The 15,853-nt window shown below is 41.3% G+C and overlaps 1 protein-coding gene across 2 annotated transcripts in view; it reads left to right on the plus strand.

Moving 5' to 3' along the window:
* PDE7A (phosphodiesterase 7A) overlaps positions 1-9,538 on the plus strand; it is a 108,741-nt gene extending 99,203 nt beyond the window's left edge. For both annotated transcript variants that reach the window (XM_057736203.1, XM_057736204.1), the window contains exons 8-13: positions 17-148; positions 338-429; positions 2,930-3,074; positions 3,623-3,719; positions 4,289-4,369; positions 7,771-9,538. In XM_057736203.1, coding sequence (XP_057592186.1) covers positions 17-148; positions 338-429; positions 2,930-3,074; positions 3,623-3,719; positions 4,289-4,369; positions 7,771-7,979 — 756 coding nt within the window. In that variant the 3' untranslated portion in view covers positions 7,980-9,538. The remainder of the gene's footprint in view (positions 1-16; positions 149-337; positions 430-2,929; positions 3,075-3,622; positions 3,720-4,288; positions 4,370-7,770) is intronic.
* Positions 9,539-15,853: the final 6,315 nt, after the last annotated feature.

A 15,853-nucleotide genomic window follows, 5' to 3' on the forward strand; every position in this document is an offset into this window, starting at 1 on the left:
CCTTGCCACACTCCAGCTTGCCAGTTCTGTGACTCCCTGGGACGTCTTGCTGAGCTTAATTGCAGCTGCCACTCACGATCTGGATCATCCAGGTGTTAATCAACCTTTCCTTATTAAAACTAACCATTACTTGGCAACTTTATACAAGGTTAGTGCAGTTTTATCCTCAAAACGTAATGTTCTTGCATTTTAAAAAATGTGTCATGTTTTAAAAAAGTGAAAATAAATTCTCAATGAATGTTAGAATTTTAATCAGATCAATATTACGTATAAATAATTCTTTATGTTCAGAAAAAGACTTACCATTTGATAACTCAGATGTGCCCGTTTTTTGTAGAATACCTCAGTTCTGGAAAATCACCACTGGAGATCTGCAGTGGGGTTATTGAGAGAATCCGGTTTATTCTCACACATGACGTTAGAAAGCAGGTAGGTTGGATTAAGAGAAAATTAACTAGGGAGGGTGAGAGGGGGGCTCAAGAGGGAGGGGATGTGGGGATATATGTATAAATAGAGCTGATTCGCTTTGTTGTACAGCAGAAACTGGCACAACAGTGTATAGCAATTATACTCCAATAAAGAGATGAAAAAAAAGAAAATTAATTAGTTATGAACTGTGGAAATTAAGTTGGAAAACAATTTTATTAAGTTTTTTAAATTGTTATATTTAGGTGTTCCACAATTTTTGGGTAGATTATCTTATTTTACAAATTTACATCAAAATTTTAGTAATTTACATCTATTCTGAAATATAGTCAGTAGTAATTTTTTTCATTGAATTCTTTTTTTTTTAATTTTATTTATTTATTTATTATTTTTTTGGGGGGTACACCAAGTTCAATCATCTGTTTTTATACACATATCCCCGTATTCCCTTCATTGAATTCTTATGAAGGATCACTCCATGGATACTATAAAATTCACTCCAAATACACAATGGCTCAGTCATAGTTTATTGCTTATTTATGTAAATGGTATTACATATTTCCATTTTATGCTCTTTTGAATAAAACTTTAAGTTCTAACTGTAAAAGTAAATTGGATAGAAGGTAAACAATCTGTATAAGAAATAGATTCATTAAAATCTGTTTTAGGAAGTTTTCAAAACTGATAAGAAGTGAAAAGAATGCTTTATATCCTCAATAGTGTAGCCCTGGAATCACTTCTAGAGTTATAGGATAAAATAATGAATAGCAGGAACAGGAAATACTAATTCTTTTTTTAGGAAATATCATTTGATGTTAAGCAGGCCGTTTGAAAAACTTATTAATAAAAAGCATTAATGTAAATGGGCCCAATATGATGGTGGTTGTCAACAAAATCTCATGTCATTGGTCCACAAACAGAAGTTTTTAGTGATGCCTCACCAAGAGAAGGTGCACTTAGGGAAACCATGTCAGTGGATGTAAACTGTCTAATTCTAGAAAAAAAGGTGAGACGTACAAGTATGTTTGGGTCTCAAGGTTGAAGTTACTGTCATTGTTCTTGCCTTTTTCCCTTTCACAATTTAAAAGAAATTTATAAAAAACTTAACTGTTATTTGTAATGATCGTAAGAAAAAAGCTGGACTTTACTTTTTATTGTTTTAAATCTGTATTCATGGGTACCATTTGGAGTTATGACACTACTTCTGGTAAGTAAAATTGCTTCTTGTTGTAGTACAAATATGAAAACTGCTTAAACCACACAGTGCTGGAACATATAAATTCTCTGTCTTGACTGAGGCAGAATAAATTGTTAGCTTCATTTTTCCCTCTTTATCTTGTTTTGCATTTGATGATTAACCCTTGTTGAATTCTCATGTTTAATACAAATAAAAACTGAAAATAAGGAATACTACGTAATAACATTCTTTCATGTTTTCTTTGTTTAGGGTTTTATTTAATATTCAATATTGTGAGCCTTTTAATCTGTTGACAGCTCTTTACTGATCATTATATAAAGATAATGTTTGTGATGGCCCATTGAAACAAAAGGAATTCTTAAACATTTGACTTGAGACAGGTTTTTGTTTTGTTTTGTTTTGGCTGTGTCAAGTCCTGGTTGTGGCACACGGGATCTTTCGTTGTGGCACACAGGCTTCTCCCTAATTGTGGAGTGTAGGTTCTCTGTTCTCTAGTTGTGGCGTGCAGGCTCCAGGGCACATGGGCTCTGTAGTTTGCAGCACATAGGCTCTCTAGTTGAAGTGTGCGAGCTCAGTAGTTGTGGCGTGTGGGCTTAATTGCGCCCCCACATGTGGAATCTTAGTTCCCTCTCCAGGGATTGAACCCGCGTCTCCTGCATAAGGCAGATTCTTTCCACTTTATGGGAAGTCCCAAAACATTTTTTTAAATGATATAATGTATTTGTTATTTTCTGTTACCTTTTCTGTTCCAGAAAATTTGGATAGTCATACAGATAATTGATTCTTGAATTTGGTGCTAAAAACATAGTTGAATCTAAACTTTATTAAGTTGTTTTGTAGAACTTCATCAGGTTTTATTCAGACAGCTTTGAGTGTCTGCAGAAGTCAGTGGCTGAATAGGCTCTTCTTCCTCCATCTGACCCTCCTTCTGCCTCTCAGATCTCAGGCACCAAAAAAGAATCCAGAGTTGTTCACTACATCCCAGCAAAGAATTTTCTCAAACAACAAGCCAGCCTTACAGAGACTATTTTTTAGGCATATAATTCCACCTTTAGACATTCTTTTTGGAGTGTTTGCATATTGGTACTTTGCTACAAACTCTCTTGGTTTTAGTTTTGATTATTTTAGTAGGTTTTTAAATGCATTCCTTAAAATCCATCTTTTTATAGTAGGTTAAAAGATGAATGGCAATTAGAATATATTAGGGCCCTATAAAGCTTTCTGAGTATTAAGATTAAGGAAAAAATAAGAAGTAACTATTCAGTTGAAAGTCTTGTATTTCTCTTTCTGTTTCTTTAATTCCAGACAGCAGATGGAGGCTCAGATAGGCGCTCTGATACTGGCCACGGACATCAGCCGGCAGAATGAGTACCTGTCCTTGTTCAGGGCCCATCTGGACAGAGGCGACTTATGTCTGGAAGACACCAGGCATAGGCATTTGGTTTTACAGGTAAAATGAGGCCTGGAAAGATTGTTTCTAGGGCAAATCATATGACTATTAGAGTGAAAATGAAATATTCTGGTGTAGTTTTCTGAGTGGTCAAGTCTTGAGGGAAGGCTGTGGTCAGTAAAGCTTCGCAGAAGGTGAGCCTGCTGCTTTGGAAAGCGCCATTGCTTTTGTATTTTTTCATTCCCGAGATTTCTAACGAAAACAATTTTTGCAAGATTAGGGTACCAATCAACAAACAGCATTTTATTTTAATAAGTTCTCACACCTAAAAAATGAGAGACAAGTGGCTGATTTATTTGTAGCTTTCTGGTTCCTATGCTTGGCTCTTTGGAATTACTGGGCGTGTACAATTCGGTTAGCAGGCTTTCAGTGTTTCTGCAAAAATGATTGTTACAACTAATAGTATCATAAAATCAGTATAACGGATAATGAATTTCCTGGTGCAACATTTTCTTTTTTCTTTTCCCCACTACTAGAGTATATTTAAACTTGATACAATTGAAATTTTACTTTTTTTCTTAAGACAAGTTTAATATTTTGTTTGCTAGATGGCTTTGAAATGTGCTGATATTTGTAATCCGTGTCGGACCTGGGAATTAAGCAAGCAATGGAGTGAGAAAGTGACAGAGGAGTTCTTCCATCAAGGCAAGTTACAGTATCGAGTGATCACCTATTCAGTGCATTTTTTAACATCATATGAATAAAATACTCAGAAAATTGCAGAGTCTGGCTGTAGGTGCCTTTTGAAATGATCTGATGTGGTGTGTGTTTATGAATAGACATGGAGTGGGTTGGAAGTTTTGCTGTTCGGGAAGATTTTCTTGCCCTGGCTCCATCCCTGTCTTGTGTGGAGGACATGGCCATATGACATATTTTGTGAATTAAAGCCAGAAATTAAGAATCTTCATTCCATGCATCTTCCTTTTAGAAATCTAAGTTTTAAATTAAAATGCTGACAGAATTAGTTTTGGGATAATACCTAGTAAAAGTTTTCCACCCTCTCCATTTAAAATAGGATATCAGCTTGGCAACCTTTTCTATGTATGAATAACTTAAAATTTTAAAAAGAACTAATGTAGAAGCTGTCCTCTCATGAGGGTTAAATATGTTACATTTTTCCTAAGGAATTTACAGGTAAGATGGAGGCTTTAATTGTATATGTAACCAATAGGTATATTCCACATACCTATTCTTTTTTTTTTTTTAATTTCTAGGAGATATAGAAAAAAAGTATCATTTGACTGTGAGTCCACTTTGTGATCGTCAGACTGAATCTATTGCCAACATCCAGATTGGTAACTATGCTCCCTCAGATATAACTGGCTTTTCAAATGCCATTGATTTTAATTTTGTCAAGAAGAGATGTACATCTGAAATATAAATATTAAATATAAATATTAAATTATGCTTAGTCCTACTTTTTAAATAACTTAGGAAATTTTATCCTTGTTTTTCCTTTTTTTGGCTCTTAGAATTTACTCTCGTTTGATTTTAGTTCATAAAAAGCAGAACAGGTAGCAGTAACTTGCTGTCCTAAAACAGAGAGGATGCATTGTTTGCCCGTGTGGGAGCCTCATCTGCGTCATTCTGGGATCGCTGGGCCTGAGGGTCACGTGAGGACCAGCTTCCACGACGGCTGGCTTCTCTCTCACCGCTGCCTGCTGGTTGAAGCGAACTCTTCAGACCTTGCACAGGCCCCTGTAACCTGGCCTCGAACTGTCTGCTGTCTTGTCCCCAACACCTTCCCCCTTGTTACCTGCAGCAACTTGGGACTCCCCGAGTCTCCTTGCCTCTGCGCTTGCCAGGCCCCCCACCTCCTAATAGACTCCTTTTTCTTGAGGATCCACCTCAGATGTCACCTCCAGAAGCCACCTTTCACTCTCCACCCCTCTTGCACTAGATGCCTGTCGGCCTGTCTCCTGGGTGTCAGCCTGGCCTTTGGGGGGGGTGTTCCCAAGGCTCAGGGCTGTTGCTCGGAGCAGGGTCGCTTGAGAACTGCTTGTAGAGTGAACTGTGACTGTAACAGAAGGCACGGGGAAGGGGCTGGGATCCAACAAGTGCAGCTTGTTGTACGTGAGCCTAGGAAAGATGGATAGGATTGGGGTCTGGGGGTGGACGGTAAAGTGGGGGGGACAGTGTGGGGGTCACCCAGCTAGGTATGGAGGGATGAATGTAATTTTGGTGGCTGATGGTGAGTAGGGCCTTTGAGGACTCGGTTGAAAATAATGAGATGTGTACAGAAACTTCAGAGAGAGAAAGTTTCTAGAAAGTCAGAAGATAGTACAATACTGCAGCATAATACCCGGAAAAGAGGACTGTGCTGGAGGGTGAGACGTTCAGAAATAGAATTCCTACATTGTAGTTGCAGTGGATCCTTCGTGGAAGGCGGTGGGTGGTGGTGATCTGACTGCAGAGGGATCAGTGGGGAAGCGGGAGAGGGAGGCACAGGCCCGCAGGCGGGCAGGAGGCAAGAAACCGATCTGCTCTGACCTGATGCTCAAGTGGAATAACCTTCAAATGCAAAGGAACAAATGAAATATGGGCAGAAGGGAACTGAATTGAAAATTGAGAATGGATTGTAAACTCACTCCAGCTTACTTTTTGCCTGAGTAACTTTCTCCCTTGATTCATGAGAGACATTGTAAATGAGATTTTATAAGTTGCAATTTTTAAAAAGGACAAGAAGCTAGACCCCTTAAACCATTCTTCTCGTCTCTGACCTTGTCAGTTTTGGACGGTTCTGGGAGGGGTCACCTGGGGGCGGGGAAAAGGTAGAAGATGGTAACAGTTGAGTCTGCTGACTCCTCACCGCCACCCTAGGAGACAAGCACTTCTGGGGTCCTTTCCCACATAGTTTGCCCAGTTTATGCAGGTAACAGGTGTTGGTCTTTCTGACATCAAATCCCAGGTAAAATGGGGCTTGCAAAGATTCTCTTCCCAGGGTACGTCAGGGGCTGTTAGAGTAAACTCTGTGCTGAGCAGCGGTCACTCGGAGCTCGCACACGGTCAGGAAGTAGAAGTCACGTTTAGTTAATACCGTTGTCTTCTTTGATAGGAACACTAGGTCCTGTCGTGTACTGGATAAGAGGGAGGCATTTGACACAGCGTGCTGTGGTGTGTGAGGAGGAGAGAGGCGCGTGGGCCGGGCAGTTCAGTGGGTTCATAAGTGGTTGAGCAGCTCAGGCGTGAGCTGTGTCCCCGGCCCCGGCCTGTGCATTGCTGTCAGGTACTTTACACTGAAAAGAATTCTAGAACCAGAAGGGAGAGCTAATTTGTTGGATGTGAGAAGCAGGATGCAGAAGCTCTTAACCAGTTGGAACAATGGGAGAATCAAAGAATATTGGTCTTGTGAAACCTGTGGTGATGAGGTTCTGCACTTGGGTAGAAGCCTCCAGCTGCTCACGACTTGACTGGGGTGCCTAGAAAAGACAGGGCTCTGGGCGTCTGGTTTAGCCTGAGCCCAGGGGTGTGAGGGTGGCCGGCTGCCAGAAGCTGCTGTGCTCTTTGACCACAGTGATGACGTTTTCCCGTGACCTCTCTCCTCACCAGAACATAACTCAAAAGTGCAGGGCACATCTTGTCTGTTCACTGCTTTATCCCTGGCCCCCAGAGCAGTGCCTGGCATCCAGAAGGTTCTCATTTAACATATGTGGAGGGGATGGAAGAGATGGAAGAAAGCCTTATTTCCATTATCATAACGACTGCTTCAGGTATCATAATTTGTACACTTAAAAAAATTCAACCATCAGACCATAGGTGGCTTTTCTAATTAAACATAGTGGGTGCTAATTGCTTTCTTTTTCCAGTGAGATTTTTTGTCGTTGGCTAAATGGAACCTGTGTTGTTTGTGGTCCATGTGGTCTTCTGCTGAGAAGAAATAGTTTTAGAGGTGAAGACGATTTTTAAACTGTTAAACAAGCAGTGATAGAAGTTAAATGTACATTTTCTGGTCCTTGATCAAAAGTTTAGGGAGATAATGTTATTTGCCTTTCCTAATATATGCGATTTGATTGTTAAGGTATTTTCTAGGTGGCTTCTTTCACCCTGTGTGAGATACTGTGTACTACTAATTCAGCTATAGTGTGGGCTCAAGTGCTCTGAGAGGCAGACAGTCCTGAAAGCACTTCTTTTCCTTTTCTGTGAACGAAGGGAGGTCGATTGGATGAGTTGTCTGTAAAGCAGGCCCCTGGTACACTTCTGGTATTCATTGTAATAATTGTTTAAAGTAACCTCCTCTGTTCTTTTTAGACTCATGCTTTGTGTCATGAGTTTCGGCTTTAGAAATTCTGAGGTACATAGAGTGGCCCACCGTGCTCATGACCAGGTGTGACAATTACCACCCCTGACGGGTAGAGCAGCTGCACCGCGGCCCCAGCAGGGACCCCGTTAGCCTCGGACGCGCGGTGCCCTCCTCCTCAGGGTTGAGAGGGCCGCCGCGGGTTTGCTGAAGTAGAAGGATGTTGGTGCAGCTGAGAGGAGTCATCAGAAGAGATGTGATAGTTTGTCAGTTCACCTTTACTTCAAGTTTCATTAAGTTTCTTAAGAAATAGAGTCTTTAGGGAAGATAGGTAAATTTACACACACATCTTTTGAAAAATAAGGTAATGTTGGAACAGGACTTAAGAGAGTAAGTGCTGTATCGACGTTTTAAAGTTTCAGAACACACTCTAATGCCTTTTCCCTCTTACTGTCTCAGGTTTTATGACGTATCTCGTGGAGCCTCTGTTCACAGAATGGGCCCGGTTCTCCAACACCAGGCTGTCCCAGACAATGCTCGGACACGTGGGGCTGAACAAAGCCAGCTGGAAGGGACTGCAGAGAGAACAGGCCAGCAGTGAGGACACTGATGCTGCATTTGAGGAGTTGAACTCACAGTTATTACCTCAGGAAAACCGGTTATCATAACCCCCAGAATCAGGGGACGGACTGCCTCCTGGAGGTTGTCAGTAATGTGAATGGGGTCTTGAGGTGAGAGGACTTACTCTTGACTGCCAAGGGAAGTGAATGATGCCAGCATTATTTATTTCCAAGATTTCCTCTGTTGGATCATTTGAGCCCACTTTTTAATTATAAGACTCGAACATACAGCAATATGCATTTTTGGCTTTCGTGTGAAACCTTGAATATGCAAAGCCCAGCGGGAGTGAACCGAAGGGAGTAACAGGAAGTTCTGCAGGAAGTTTTGTGGTGGCCCTCGTGCTTCTTGAAGCATCATGAAACTTGAACTGAAGCCTTCAGCAGAAATCTTTGGAATTTAACCAGTCTGATGCAACAGTGTGTATCTGTACCTTCCACTAAGTTCTCTCGGAGAAAATGGAAATGTGAAGTGCCGCGCCTCTGGCAAGACTCGATGTTTACAAACCAACTCTGAAACATTGGTTCTAAATTTGCCTTGGAGCATGATTGTGAAGGAACCACTAAGAATTTTAAAGATCAAACCTGACCTGCAGCTCTTTCCCCCTGGTTTGCCTTTTTTCTTCTTTGGATGCCACCAAAGCCTCCCATTTGCTGTAGTTTTATTTTGTGCACTGGAAACTGAGCATTTATCATAGAGTGCCGCCGAGCTTTCACTCCAGTGCTGTCTGGCAATGCAATTTTTTTAACTCTTAGTTTTTAATTTGGGGCGGGCGGGGCAGAACCCCAGTGTCCTAGCTGTATTATGATTCCGCAGTGAAGACATTGCATGTTGTTTTCACTACTGTACACTTGACCTGCACATGCAAGAAAAAGGTGGAATGTTTAACACACCATAATCAGCTCAGGGTATTGCCAATCTGAAATAAAGTGGGATGGGCAAGTGTGTCCTTCAGAGCAAGGGTACTAAAGTCCCTCTCGCTGCAGGGAGTGAGAGGTATGTTGTGTGTGTGTGTGGATGTGTGTTTGGGGCACGCGCGTGCATGTGTGACTGCATGTGTTCTATTTATCCACGTGGGAAGGATTGGAAACGTCAGCTTTTATTTATTATTTTAGAATGTGACATAGTGAGCGGCCACACGTGGGAGGGGAAGGGAGGTCGGCTCTAACAGATCGCTCCAGATGCCTTAAACTATGCACAAAGCTAAGTGACCAAACTTCCTGTTTTGATTTGAAAAAAGTGCATTGTTTTCTTGTCCCTCCCTTTGATGACACGTTACCCTTTGACGGGCCTCTTGATGTGAACAGATATTTTCTAGGACAAAATCTAAGGACTACTTTTAACCTTGCAACATTCCACTTTTGTAATCTGTTTTAAATTGTTCTATGTATAGTAAGCACAACTGTAATCTAGTTTTAAGAGAAACCGGTGCTTTCTTTTAGTTCAATTGTATTTCCCTTGTTACTGTAAAAGACTGTTTATTAATTATGTTTACAAGTATGTTGCAACAGCCATTTTCTTGGGAGAAAGCTTGAGTGTAAAGCCGTTTGTAAAAGGCTTTGCCATACTCATTTTAATATGTGCCTGTTGCTGTTAACTTTTGATGAATAAAAACCTATCTTTTCACATTTTTATCTTTGATATTTACCTTGTAAGTCAATCCGTTGGAAATCATAATGCTAAATCATGAGGAACGCAAAGAACCCGCTTCTCAGCTCTAGCATTCGCTCACCAGACACTTGCTCGGGCAGAGCTGGGCGCAGGCACAGCCCTGCGCGGTCGTCTGTTACCTGCACCTCACGGGTGAGCAAGCTGAGGCCCAGGACGCAGTCAGTCAGTGGGCAGAGTCCTAACAGCTGGGAGACGTCGGCCCTGAGCCCAGCCTCTCGACTCCACAGCCCTTTGTTCCCACAGTGGGAACCTCAGGCCCTCATGCAGGTACTAAAATACTACTTGTATTGGCCCTTTTAAACTCAAGTAATAAGAAATGGCCACTTAATTCTACTTGATTGGTGTCAGTGTAAGAAAGGTACCACTGGGCCTCTGCTGGATCTTCCCAAGTCCGTTTCGTTAGAAAGGATAAGTGTAAACTTTGAACTCAAACATACTGTCATTATTTGCAGAGTGACGTCCCATAGAAATACAGTGTGAGCTGAGTAAGTCATTGTCAATTTCCAAGGAGTCACATTTAAAAAAGGAAAAAGAAACATGTAATTAATTTTAATAACCTTTATTCCAACATACCCAAAATATTTTATTTCCATTTTCAGTCATTATAAAAAACAATTACTGAGATATTTTACATTCTTTTTTCTGTTACGAAGTCTTTGAAATCTAGCATGTATTTTACACTTACAGCACATCAGCCTGGACCAGCCATGTTTCAGGTGCCCGGTCTCCATAGGTGGCTCGTGGCCGCCACACTGGACACCTGGGTGCGGAAGTCTGATGGTGGCGGAGCGAGGGTTACCTGGGGAAGGTCAGTTAGCTACTTACATGAGGCGCATCATCTTGGCAAATCTGACGCATCCAGTGTCTGATAAGGAAACTTGCAAGCTCAACACCTAGTATGTCAACACACGGAGAGCAGAACTATCTCATAGCAAACTCACAGAAACTGATTTTTTTAAGTGTTAATAGTTTTACAATGAGAAATATAAATATCACTCTCCCTTTATGCAGATCTTCTCGGGAAGCCAAATGACGATCACCGCGTTCATTGAGCATGGATTCTGTGTGAGGGAAGCAAGTTGCCTTGTGCATCCTACGGGGTTATACCTGCTGGTACTCATGTCTGTGGACCACAGTTCCGCTGAACGAGACTAGAGATCTCCGCTAGGAGCTGCTTCTCCGCGCCCGCTTCATCGGCACTTCCAGTAAGTAGGTCAGACCTTCATCCTTGCATCAGTTGAGCCTGCCTGGACTCCGGATGCCAGTGTGTGATTGCTTTATTCTCTGACCCATTACATGTTTCTCACTGTTTGATATTCAGAGGATTATCTTCTTATTTCCATTCTCAAGGGGAGAAACTTGAGTGTTGCTCCCATTTCTTGCTTATACGTATAATCAACCCATTGCAGATGTATGTTTTGTTACATGTATGTGGGATAACTGCCTATAGCCCTGCTTCTAATAGTACCTGTATTATTTGAACATTGATTTTTCTAAAAAAATTTGAGGAAATAGTACAATAATTTAGAAGATCACATTTTAAATAAGTAATTAAATATTATGGAAGAAAATGCAAAGTTCATAGGAATTTTTTAATGTAAATTTATTTATTTATTGGGTGTTTTGGGTCTTTGTTGCTGTGTGTGGGCTTTCTCTAGTTGTGGCCAGCAGGGGCTACTCTTTGTTGTGGTGCACGGGCTTCTTATTGTGGTGGCTTCTCTTGTTGTGGAGGATGAGCTCTAGGTGCACGGGGCTTCAGTAGTTGTGGCACACAGGCTCAGTAGTTGTGGTACACAGCCCTAGTTGCTCTGCAGCATGTGGGATCTTCCTGGACCAGGGCTTGAACCCATGTCCCCTACATTGGCAGGCAGGTTATTAATCACTGAGCCACTAGGGAAGTCCCCACATTAATTTTTAAGATAAAACAGGAGAGATCAAAGAATTGTTGAGCATTGTAGCAGCACTTTGGGGCTCTAGACCAACCTTAAGTGGTGGGGGCAGCTCCTCTGCTCTACGCTAAAGGTCCTTGGAGAGAAAACTGTGGTAAGCCTTAGCTTAACAAAACAATCTGGTTCCTGGTCAATATTTGTACTCTATAAATGTGGTGGTTTATAATGATCCTCTTTATATAATTTTTATGTCCTTTGCAAACCTGGGAAATGTATTTGTACCTTAGGTACAGGTTAGAGGTGCTAGTAATTCTTTTGAAGATTCCTATGACAGCCTCTCTTTCCAAAAAGCTTTCTTAACTCTTAAAGCTTTCGATTTTCTTAAAACTTTCACATCGGAGGTTTATAGTGTTTTCACGTGTACTTTTTTTAATGTATAAATATTTTGTTTAAATCTCCTCCCAGTCAGTATCTCCTGCTTGGGACATTGACCAACAGCTAATATGCATTCTGTAATGTTTTTAAATAAATGCGACATTAATCACCGTACTAGCAGCATATATTTGAAACACATAGTTGTCCAGATACTTAGCCTGAGCCATTCCTTGTTTGCTAAAGATTTGCAGACAACCTGTGTCTTCTGGAAGGCCCCCAGTAGTCCTTGTCTCCAGGGGAGTGACCACTGCTTGGGGTGGACTGCCCAGGGGTGCACTGCCGTCTCCTCTGCCTTCTTGTCTCTTGTGCTCAGCACAGGGTTGGCATAAACTGTGCCACCAACAAACACATGCTGAACAAATTAACTTAGTATTGTGTTTCCTTTTTAGCTGTTGGTCTGTCATGAGCAATTGTGTTGAAATTAGTCTGTCTATGCTGAAGTCGTGTGGTCACAGTATCCGAGTTCCTGCTGGGTATGTAGAACACTGTGCTGGATGTAATAAAGGTATTAAAAATTACAAAACATGGTCTCTGTTCTCGAAATTTTGGGGGTTACAAAATGATGTGTGAAAAGCATCTGGTATATAACATGGCAGGTTTCTTTACTGCACAACATGAGTGCAGAATGTCGGGGCGTCCTTGAGAATGAACGAGTTCATTGGGTTAATGATGAAAATGACACCATTTCCAGTAATTATTGAATCTTACTAACATCTGTGACTGGTAAAATCATTTAGCTTTCAAATTTGATTCTAAAATGTCTTAGATGTTCACTATGATCCTTTTAGTAAAATACTAGCTTTTATCAATCACTAACTTTTTTTTTTAACCTTCACAGCTATGCTTTCTAAGTCATCCTGAACCTATCTTGAAGTCTGGTAGAATGGTGGGGGAAAGAGAAACACCCCCATTTTTAATATTAGATTCTCTTTGGCTGTAATTTAAAACTGAAGCACAGTGACTTATTTATTGGTCTGTTGCAACTTTCCATTGGTCCCATCAATAGTCTTGTTAAGAAAGTGCACCTTGTGTTACATTTAGCTTTAAGCCATGCATTATTTGAAGTTTCTGAGCATAAATTTGAAGTTTCTTTACTGTTGAGCCATGTCCTATAAAGAATCAGGAGGCTGCATGATATCACAAGGTTCTTTATCTTAGCTGAATTTTTTTTTAAAGTCCAAACTTTTTGAAAAAAGTATCATAAAGGAATGCATTTAAAGTTCCTAGGTGAACATTTGCAGAAAACAAAGTTTTTGAATTTCCATCTAAGAATCCGCACAAGATAGGGGTGAGCTTGTAGGGAACAGAGTCTCACTCAGACCACTGCAGGTTAACTGGAGCTTCATCTCGAGGGTTCACCTTCAGGGTAAGGAGACGGCCCCTGAAGGCTGTGGAAGCAGAGCCTGGGCTCTGAGCTCTCTGAGACTGAGCTGCTTGCTGCTTCTGCTTCCCACGCTCCTGCTTCTCCTCCCGTCTCTTCTCTACCTTGGAGTGTCTGCTTGGAAAGGCAGTGAAGTTTTTTAAAGCATTGTTTTTATGGCTAGAGAGACTGGGTTTAGGTCTTTTGTCATGTATTAGCAAGTCACGTAATCTTGCGAGTGGCTTCCTAGCCTGTAAAAAGTAAAATAATATACTGACACACAGTTCAGTGCTGAATCAATGTCTTTGTTCATTTCCTCATCACCTCTTTTGTATAAACTGCTGTGGGTACACCTGTACCTTATGACTTGCTTACTTGAGCTGCAGGTACCAACTGCGCCTTTCTTTTGAGGTTTCTGTTCAGATTCCCGAGGAGGATCTGGACCGGCTTCTCAAGGCTGCGTCCTGGGTCACAGAGCAGTGTCTGCATCGGCACATGCTCCCCTTGCAGAGGGCAGTCTGCTCCAGAGCTGAGTTAGATCAGGGTCTCGCGTGCTCTCCACCCTCGCTGCTCACACCAGCGTTACACAACTATGTCCCACCACGCCTGCTTCTCACCCTTTTTTATCCTCTGATAGCATGATTGGCCAGTGAAGAGGGATGGCTCCTAGGCCACGTGAACAGGCTGTTCATACGTCTGGTAAAAACCCTGCTGTGAAGACTGTCTTCCTCCCCAAATTATAGCTCTTCCAGCTGGGGATACAGCAGTTAGGAGGGGACCAGACTGCCCTGTAACAGCCACAGCAGTTTGGGATGGAATAGGAGGCACTCTGTGGATCATCTTCATTACATTCCTGATAATGTCTAAATTACACTTGTGTTATTCTCTCTTCTTATGGAAGGCGCTCTCTGACCTTTAGGAGAGGCTGGAGAATCTTCCAGGGGAGAGAAGTTTGAGATGCAGGCTCCAGCTAGAGCAACATTAAGGTTTCCAGTCCCTACGAAGTGGACTAAGGAGAATGGTCTCAGAGGGAAACATCCAAGATTTCTGGATCCTTCTTTGGGTATGTTGTCTTTATTCTTATCTGTTTGCTCTCAAGTGATCACACTAGTACCAGTGAAGAACTAGCCTGCTTACAAGATTTACAAGGAAAAACTAATAAGAATTTTAAGAAACAGGCTCAATGGAGGTAGTTCAGAAGAATGCTGACTCTAGGATGAGAAGAGGAAAGAGGACTCAGATTGTGATGATAACAGGCAGAACAGTGATACTGTCGTAAAGCCAGTTGCCTCCTTCTGCCTCGCAGTCCCCAGAGCTGATGCTACTGGGTTAAAGGCCTGAAAGTTTAAACTTTTATCCACCAGATCTAACCCACAGAGAGAATTTCTATTTTCAGAGACGTTATGAGAGGATGGTTTTTCCAAACTATTTGTTTCCATTAGCTGTTACCTCGTGTTTTCTTCCTTCACTACTGAGACGTAGACTCATAGGAATTCTCTTTTTTTTAATGTTTACTTTATATTGGAGTATAATTGATTTACAGTGTTGTGTTAGTTTCAGGTATGCAGCAAAGTGATTCAGTTGTACGTATACAAATATCCATTCTTTTTCAGATTCTTTTTCCATATGGGTTATTATAGAATGTTAAGTGTCACCCCCTGTGCTGTACAGCAGGTCCTGTTGGTTGTCTGTTTTGTATATAGCAGTGTGTGTACGTTAATCCCAAACTCCTAATTCACTCCCCTCCCCCCGCCCCCCACTACCCCCTTGGTTGTACATGTGTTTGTTCTCTACATCTGTGTCTCTATTTCTGCCTTGCAAACCGGTTGATCTGCACCATTTTTCTATATTCCACATATATGTGTTAGTATACGATATTTTTCTCTTTCTGACTTCACTCTGTATGACAGTCTCTAGGTCCATCCATGTCTCTACAAATGTCCCAGTTTTGTTCCTTACATCTTCTTTATCCATTCCTCTGTCGATGGACATTTAGGTTGCTTCCATGTCTTCACTGTTGTAAACAGTTAAAGCCAACTACTTTTCACTGTCCTCTGCTCACCACTCATGCCACCCTCATCTCTTCTCTGGCCTCTGCAACATCCTCTTAAACTGTCCTCTCTCCACTTTAATTCTTGCCCCCATACCATCAATTCTCAGCGTAGAGACCAGAGAGATCTTTTTTAAAAATGTAAATAAGTTATATAATGTTATTCTGATAACTTAACTCCCTCCAGTGGCTTTTCACTACAATTAGAGTGAAATCCCAACTTTGTACCAAGGCCTCCAAGACCCCTCAGGATGGCCTCTGCCTGCCTGTCTGATTCCTATGATTCCCACCCTCCCTCATTATTTTCCATTTGCACTGACCTATATTGTTGTTATGGTTATTGTTTGAATTACCAACATAACAAGCATAAAATTTACCCTTTTAATGATTTTTAAGTGTACAATTCAATGGTATTAAGTACATTCACATTGCTTTGCAACTATCACCATTATCCATTTTCAGAATTTTTCATCATCCCAAACAGAAACTCTGTACCCATTAAACAGTAACTCCTCATTT

The sequence above is a fragment of the Hippopotamus amphibius genome, chromosome 5, assembly GCF_030028045.1.
Source record: "Hippopotamus amphibius kiboko isolate mHipAmp2 chromosome 5, mHipAmp2.hap2, whole genome shotgun sequence".
In the NCBI taxonomy this organism is placed as follows: domain Eukaryota; kingdom Metazoa; phylum Chordata; class Mammalia; order Artiodactyla; family Hippopotamidae; genus Hippopotamus; species Hippopotamus amphibius.